The following is an 8,968-nucleotide window of genomic DNA, read 5'->3' as shown; positions in this document are numbered from 1 at the left end:
AAGCAATGGATTTCTTGCTTCGGCCACAAACTCCCCAGCTGTAAGTCTTCCAACCTTCTAAATATCCCTTTATATGTGGTTCAGAGTACTGGGACCATTCCCTGAGCCTTCTTGGTCCTGTAGTCGGTGTTGTTCTTGGCAGAATTCATCACTACACTTCCACCTGATCCACCATCTTTTTCCGGAAGTCTTACAGTTCTATCTTGAAACTTTTATTTCTCTTTGTGTCTGGTTATCTACTGCATAGACTGACTGGTGCCTTCACCGTCATGAATACTGCATTATAGAATTGTTCTTAATCTTTAAAGCATTTGGTATATGGATAATCTGTTTTTCATGGGGGTTGAGGGGAATTATCTGGAAGAGTATAGAATACCATGAGTGAGGAACTTTGGGCTCCTTGAATAGATTAGTAGAAAAACTTAAGGTGTGTGTTTCTTTGACACTTTGAAGGAACATGCACCCTCCATCATATGAAGTATGTGTGAATACACAGACTATTGAAAATTCTCCTTTTTTTTTTTCAAGGTAAACATCTTAGTACACAAATTATGGTCCATATAAACAAGGGAATCATATGCTGAATTCAGAAACAAGCTGATTCTAAATTCTGCCAGATTTCACATAAGAGCTCTCAGAAATGAGAAATTAAGGAAAACTGTCCTATTGCACTTTCGTTTTCAAAATCCAATGCTTAGTGCTCATTGGTGCTTTACCCAGTTTCAAGTACTTCTCAATTTGTTAATTCTCACAGTTGGTTGAAAAGAAATTTTAAATGGCTTTTTAACTTGCAAATGTCCATTGTATTTTAATTCAGAAATGAAGTGACTTGTGAGTAAATTTTGCTAAGGAACTGGATGGAAGTATACAAAGGCAGTAAAATAAAAAATGTGGAGGCTGTATGGCAGTTTGGAAAAGGTTTGATATAAAATGAAAGTGAGAAGCTAGAATATAAATGAGGATCTATGTACAAATGAGCCCTGTGTGACTCTGTGGGTTAATGCGTCAGACTGCAAAGTCGTTTGAACTGCAAGGTTGGTGGTTCAAGCTCACAAGCAGCTCCTCGGAAACCCTATACAGGGTCACTATGGGTCAGAACTGACTGAACAGCACTCAACAACAACAATGTACAAATACCTAAGCACATTGTCAGAAGATACAAAAAAACTGAAGTAGGCATGGCTGAGCATTGAACTTGAGGAAGACACTTCTTGTTTAACTTACCCATGTCCCTCCTGTGGTGTTGTGTAATATATCCCAAACCCAAATCCAATGCTGTCTGGTCGAATCTGACTCATAGGGACCTGTAGGATAGGGCAGAATTGCCCCATAAGGCAGTAGATTGCCTCATCTTTATCCCAAGGAACAGCTGGTGTGTTTGAATAGCCAACTGTTCACTTAGCAGGTGAATGCTTAGCAGCTACGTTACCAGGGTACCTTGTATGACACATAAAGCTCAGATACAAAAATAAGAATAATTAGGTCTTCCTGCACCTCTAAATGAACTCTTCCTCTACTGAACATTGAAAAATTACAGAACATCAGTATCAGAAATGGTGACCATAATGGATCAAGTCAAAAAAAGATCACTGTAGTCAAGTGTGGACATAGACAAAAACAGAACCCTTGTCCAAGACACAGAAATGTCCAGACACCCCACCCTCCCATGTTGGATGATATATGACAGACAGCTGATACTTTGCCAATTACAGCTTTCACCTCCTAGTCTTCCTTCCTTCTAGACGAGTTATTGACACACCCAATGAATATTACCCCTGCTTTCTGACAACATCTAGTCCAGATCAAAGCCTTGAATCCCTACATCCTCAACAAAATTACCTCACACTCAGATCCTTGGAAACCTTTCTAACACACTCTGAATGAAAAGTACCACGATCCCAGCTGGAGTGGATTCTTTCTTGTAATAAGTAATAAACACAGTAAAGTAGAGTTGTGATCCTGGTGGTTTGGGCTTGAGGGCATTGGAGTTTGGAATAGCCTGGTCCTTTGGTAAACAGATTTCTTTCTGTATCTAATGAAAGAGTCTGTACCAAGAATTTCATGCTCTCAGGATGAATACGTGAATGGACAACGGCTATTTTATCAGAATAGGGTAAGAAGAAAGGTTTTATTACAAACTAGTTTTCTCTATGACATCTAGAGTCCATGTCATTGTTAAAAGGAAAAAAATATCCTAGAAATCACTTTTCTTAGTGCCCCTTTCATGTCCTTGTTCCTCAAACTGTAGATGAAAGGGTTCAGCATGGGGGTCACCACAGTGTACATCACAGCGGCTGCAATTTCTTTTTCAGCTGAGTGGGAGGATGAAGGGTTGAAATACACAGTAAAGATGGTACCATAGAAGAGGGAAACCACAGCCAGGTGGGAGCCACAGGTGGAGAAGGCTTTCCATTTTCCCTGTGTGGATGGAACTCTCTGGACTGCACGGGTGATGCAAATGTAGGAACCCAGGATGCAAACCAGTGGGATGACCATTATCAGGGCCCCCTCAATAAGAATCATCATCTCGTTGAGGTGTGTGTTAGAGCAGGAAAGTCTCAGGAGAGGAGACAAATCACAGAAAAAGTGGGGGATTGTGTTGTCTTCACAGAATGAGAGTTGAGTCATCAACAGGGTATGTAGCAGAGCATTCATATTGGCAATGACCCAGGATCCAGTGACCAGCAGAGCACAGAGCTGATGGGTCATCTTCGTTGTGTAGTATAAGGGGTGGCATATTGCCACAAAGCGGTCATAGGCCATCACAGCCAGGAGGAAATTGTCCATGCCCGTAAAAACAATGAAAAAATACATCTGTATGAGACACTCAAGGAAGGAGATTGTCTGACTGCTGAGTATGTGATTGGCCAGCATCTTGGGGACAGTGGTGGAAGAGAAGCAGACATCCACGAAGGACAGGTTGCTGATGAAGAAGTACATGGGGGTGTGCAGGCGGGAGTCAGTGCTGATGGCCAGGATGATGAGCAGGTTTCCCAGGACTGTGACCAGGTACATGCTCAGGAAGAGCCCGAAGAGGAGCTGCTGCTGCTGGGGCTGCCTGGAGAGCCCCAGGAGGAGGAACTCAGAGACACTTGATTGGTTTGCGCGAGTCATGGCCATGGAGCCAGATCAATGCACAACAGCATGTTCAGAAACCTAGACACAGATGAATAAAATGTACCAAGTCAAGCTCCAGATTAAGACATGTTTGCAGATCTTTTAATGGAGTTATTAAGATCTGTCCCCTCTACTTAGACTCCCAGTTTTCTACACGCGATCTTATGGCATTCCTACTGGACTCCCTGATTCTTGTTTTGCATTTTTAAAATTGAAAACTACACAGAAATATACAAAGACTGACTCTGTGACTATATGTGCCTCTTCTTAGATTTTGTCTGTTCCCAAACCCAACTCCTTTGTAGGTCCTGTTGTTGTTGTTGTTAAGTGCCGTCGAGTTGGTTCCGACCCATAGCGAAATGAAAAGCTACTGATTTTTTTTTTTTTTAAACTTTTTATTGTGAATTGAGTAAAGGTTTACCAGAGGATCATCAGCTTTACAGTAAATAAATCCTACACTTTGTTTTATCTCAGTGATTGCAATCCTCTCCATGTAACAACAGTTATCCCACTTCCTATTTCCATTCCATCCTCCTTTCCAGCCCTTCTGAACTTTGTCCTTAGGGGAATGCTGTGCTTTGGATCTTGAACGGTTGAGCATTGCATAGTGAGTATACTCTACTACTGTTGTTGTCCCCACTACATACCTATCTACCTCTTGGCTGAAAACTGGGCCACAAGGGTGAGTTCTGCTCCAGACCTGAAGGATGACTGAGGGCCATCGTCTTGAGTTCCTTCAGTTTCTTTTTGACCAGTAATTCCAGTCTTTTTTCTATATTGGGTTTTCGAGACTGTAACATCTTTATGGGAACTGAGAGCTTCATCTTTCTCTCGATAAGCAGCTGTTGGATTTGAACCACTTACCTCGTAGTTTAGCAGTCCAACACCTAACCTACAGGGCTACTAGAACTCCTTTGCTACATCCATAGCTAAATTAAAAGAAATAGTGTAACCACTGCAGTTTTAAAAGATTGTCATATTGGCTTAAAATATAAGACCACCATTGTCATTGTTGTTAGGTGCTGTCGAGTCAATACTGACTCAGCCACCTTCTTCACAGCAGAATGAAACATTACCCAATCTTGCGCCAACTTCACAATCATTGCTACACTTGAGCCCATTGCTGCTGCCACTGTTGGGAGCCTTCCTCTTTCTCACTGACCCTCCATTTTACCAAGCATGATGTCCTTCTCCAGGGACTGGTCCTTCCTGATAATATGTTTGAAGTATGATTGACATATGAGAGACCACCATTGCCATGCACTAACTGCTTCCTAGTTTCTTCTCTAAGTTTGAAGTTACTGTTGTAACTTTGGTCCCTTAGTAGATAGTTCTTTAAAATGCTGAAGGTAGACGTTCTTTACTAATGACACTGGTTTAAACCACTGTTAGCTTTAAAGAAGACTTCAAGGGGTATTTTTGGTGTAAGGTTTAAAGACTGTCTCATGATGAAGGAATAATTCAGAAAAGAAGGCTTGATAGTTGCACAGCTTGAAGAATGTAATTAATGTCACTGAATTATACAAGGAGAAATCATTGAATTGGTTATGCTCTGCTGTGTACTTTTTCAACAACAACAGAAATAAATTATTATTTTTTTAAAGTATCAAACAGCCAAACAAAATTTGCAGCATGTTTGTACCTGTTATTAAGTTTTGAAAAACCATAAAAAATATATAAGGCCCAAATATATGCTATCTACAAAATAGCCATTTCTTATGTAAATGTGCTAAAAGTAAAAGGATGGAAAATCATGTATCAGGAAACACTAAGGGATGCTGGTCACTGCACATCCGCTTTTCTCTTATCAACACGGTCAGGTTCCAAAGAAAGCTACTGAGTTTTATTGGGATTATCTTAAGATCCAGCTGACGGATTCAGGATTTCTACTATTGATCACTGAATCTCAAAGATTTAGCAAAGGGCATTCCTAAACGAACTTCATGTCTTGAAAAACAATTGTCAATATTTCCTTTGCTGTAATGTTACCTGGGGGAGGTTGGTGTTGTAGTTATCGTATGTTCTCCTCTGTATAATGGGCCAATGCTTCTCTTTATTGAGAGGACTGGAATGTCTTGAAAATATAGGCAGATCCTGAGCAAGCGAGAAGCAGGTATCATCGTCTTAGTCCATCGTGCCTGAAAGAGTTTGGGGGGATCAAAGCACAGGCACTGACAGAAGATTCCATGGCTATTGGGACCAGATACCCCGAGAGCCTCATTAGAGAACAAAAGAGACTAATTGGCTCACCTACCTGTTGGCCTCTTTGGACCAAATATTAATGCCATAGAATATTACATAGCTCTTGGGTCAAAACTTAGAAATGAAACCATTTGAGTTGCAACAGGTCCCCAACAAAATTCCCTGGGGTCTCAAAACTCATTACCTTCTGATATAGGCTTAAGTGTATGGGTTTGGAAATTCAGTTACTCAGTTTTACTTTATTAGCAAAGAAATTTGAGTTAGTGCAATGCATATGTGTAAAACTTACTCCATCCTCCAATCTCTGGTCATCTACTGCATTGGCTGTAGATGATACCCCATTAGAGAGTTATTCTGAATCCTGTAAAACATTTAGATAATGGGTAATCTGTGGATTGACGAGAGATACTTATAGGCTCATGCCATGAATGAAGAACTCTGTATTCCTTGATTCGATTCCTCTTCAGATGTCTTCCCAACTGACAAGGGACCACCCTATTCAGAGAACACCCACCTACCTCATCCTTAGATCTACATGTTTAAAAAAAATTTTTTTTTCAAGCCTTCTATTCACTATGAGTTGGAACCTACTTGAGGGCACTTAACAACAACATTCTCTTGGTGCTGTGTTTTTTGTGTTATTGTTAGGTGCTGGTGAATCCATTTCAACTAATAGCAATCCTCTGTACAGCAGAACTAGCCACTGTCTGGTCCTGAGCCTTACTCACAATTGTTGCTATGTTTGAACCCATTGTTGTAGCCACTGTATCAGTCCATCTTGTTACCGGTCTTCCTGGTTTATACTGACCGAGCATGATGTCCTTCTCTAGGGAACGGTCCCTCCTGAGAACATGTCCAAAGTACATGGTATGAAGTCTCCCTCTCCACACTTCTAAGGAGCATTCGGGCTGAACTTCCAAAATAGTTTAGTTGGTTCGTCTGGCAGTCCATAGTACTTTCAATATTCTTCACCAACACCTTAAGCCAAATGAATCTTTTTTCTTTGGTCGTCCTTATTCATTTTCCTGCTCTCACTTGCATATAAAACAATTGAAAATATCTGCTTGAGTCAGACCCACCTTTGACCCCAACTGCCATCTTTGCTCTTTAACACATTAAAGAGATCTTTTGCAGCAGATTTTCCACATGTAATATGTTATTTGATTTCTTGATTGCTGCTTTCATGAACTTTGGTTGTGAATCCAAGTAAAATGAAATCCCTGACAACTTCAGTCTTTTGTCCATTTATCATGATGTTATTAATTGGTCTAGTTTATTGTATAATGTGATGGCTTGTGTGTTGCTATGATGCTAGAAACTTTGTCACTGGTATTTTAAATACTAGAAGGGTCACACATGGGGGACAGGTTTCAGCAGACAGACCATTTCTGAATGCTTATTCACTGAAAACCTTATGAATACTAGTGGAATTTTGTCATATAGAGTGCTGGAAGATGAGTCCCTCAGGTTGAAAGGCACTCAAAATATGACTGGGGAAGAGCTGCCTTCTGAAAGCAGAGTTGACCTTAATGATATGAATGGAGCAAAGCTTCTAGGTCTTCATTTACTGATGTGACACAATTCATAATGGAAGAAACTGCAAATTTCCATTAATAATCAGAAAGTGAATGTACAAAGTGTGTATCTAAGAGAATTAGAAGTCATCAGAAATGTAATGGAGCTTATAAAGATTGATATCCTAAGCATTAGTGAGCTGAAATGGACTGGTATTGAATCAGACAATCATATGGTTTGCTATGTCTGGAACGACAAATTGAAAAGGCATTGCATTCATTGTCAACAAGAACATTTCAAGGTCTATGTTGAAGTACAATTTATCAGTGATAGGATAATACACATATGTCTACATGGAGTCCTGGTGTGGCTGTGTAGGAAAAGCACTGGAATGCAAACTCAATTTGAATCACAAGGTCAGCAGTTCAAATTCACCAGCTTCTCCTTGGAAACGTTACATAGGGTCACTATGAGTCTGAACAACTTGATGACACTTAACAACAATAGTAATAAAGAAGACTAGTTAATACCACTCGTACTCAATTTTACTCACCAAGCACTTAAGCCAGTGATGATGAAATTGAAGAATTCTACCAACCTTTTGGAGTCCTGGTGTGGTCAGCTGTTGGTTAATGTGCTGGACTGCAAAGTCAGTTCAAGCTTACCAGCTGCCCTTGGAAACCCTATACAGGTTTCCTATGGGTCGGAATCAACTTGATGGCACTTAACAACAACAACAACAACCAAATTCTTCATTCTGAAATTGATCAGACATGAAATCAAAATGCGTTCATAATTACTGGCTACTGGGATGCAAAAATTGGAAACAAAGAGGAAGGATCAGTAGCTGGAAAATACGACCTTGGTTATAGAAATGATGCTGGAGATCATATGATAGAATTTTGTCTTTCCAATGACTTTTTCATTGCAATACCTTTTATTCAACAATACAAATGATAATTACACACAATGACCTCACCAGGTGGAATACACAGGAGTCAAATTGACCACAACTGTGGGAAACAACAATGGAGAAGCTCAATATCATCAGCTAAAACAAGGGCACAGGTCAACTGTGGAACAGACAGTCAATTGCTTATATGCAACTTCAGACTGAAGCTTAACAAAATTAAAACAAGTCCACACACCTTAAATATAACCAACATGAATTTAGAAACCATCTCATTAACAGATTTGATGTATTAGATACTTATGACCGAAGAACGGAAGAGTTGTGGGATGACATCAAGAACATCATACAGGAAGACAGCAAAAGATCAATAAAAAAACAGAAAGTAAAGAACAAACAAAAAAAAAAAATGGATTTCAGAAGAGAGTCTGAAACTTGCTCTTGAGGGTAAAGAATCTCAAGAGAATGGAAGAAATGTTCAAGTAAAACTATTGAACAGGAAATTTTGAAGGGAGACTCGAGGGCAAAGTCAATTGTTATAATGATATGTGCAAAGACATGGAGTTAGAAAAACAAAAGGGAAGAACATGCTTAGCATTTCTCAAGTGCAAAGAATTGAAGAAAATTTCAAGCAGCCACTTGAAATATTGAAAGATCCTATGGGCAAATTTTAAATAATGCAGGAAGCATCAAAAGAAGATGAAAGGAATATACAAAATCACTGTACCAAAAAGAAACGGTCAGTGTTTCACCATTTCAATAGGTGAAGCTGAAGAAGAACCGGTGTTACAGAAGGAAGACATTCAAGATGCACTGAAGGCAATGGCGAGAAGCAAGGCTCCAGGAATTGATGAAATACAAATTGAAATGTTTCAACAAACTGATGCACCATTGGAGAGCCTCACTTGTCTATGCCAAGAAATTTGGAAGACAGCTACATGGTCAACAGATTGGAAAACATCCATATTCATGTGACCATTCCAAAGAAAGGTAACCCAATGTAATGCAGAAATTGTCAAACAATATCATAAATATGACATGCAAATAAGCTTTTGGTAAAGATCATTAAGAAATGAGTGCAGCAGTATACTGAAAGGGAATTTCCAGAAATTCAAGTCGGATTTAGAAGTGGACATGGACTGAGGAATATCATTGCTGATGTCAGATGGATCATTGCTAATAGCAGAGAGTACCAGAAAGATGTTTACTTGTGCTTTATGTACG

The 8,968-nt window shown here is 39.6% G+C and overlaps 1 protein-coding gene across 1 annotated transcript; it reads right to left on the bottom strand.

Annotated features, from left to right (window-relative positions):
- Window positions 1-2,175: 2,175 nt before the first annotated feature.
- On the bottom strand, window positions 2,176-3,114 carry LOC102833214 (olfactory receptor 1361-like). Its single transcript, XM_006874007.1, has one exon. It carries the CDS (start codon window positions 3,112-3,114, stop codon window positions 2,176-2,178), a length of 939 nt encoding a protein of 312 aa, XP_006874069.1.
- Between the last annotated feature and the right edge of the window lie 5,854 nt (window positions 3,115-8,968).

This window comes from Chrysochloris asiatica, unplaced genomic scaffold (genome assembly GCF_000296735.1).
Source record: "Chrysochloris asiatica unplaced genomic scaffold, ChrAsi1.0 scaffold00257, whole genome shotgun sequence".
In the NCBI taxonomy this organism is placed as follows: Eukaryota; Metazoa; Chordata; class Mammalia; order Afrosoricida; family Chrysochloridae; genus Chrysochloris; species Chrysochloris asiatica.
This window is presented reverse-complemented; position numbering and strand designations above follow the sequence as displayed.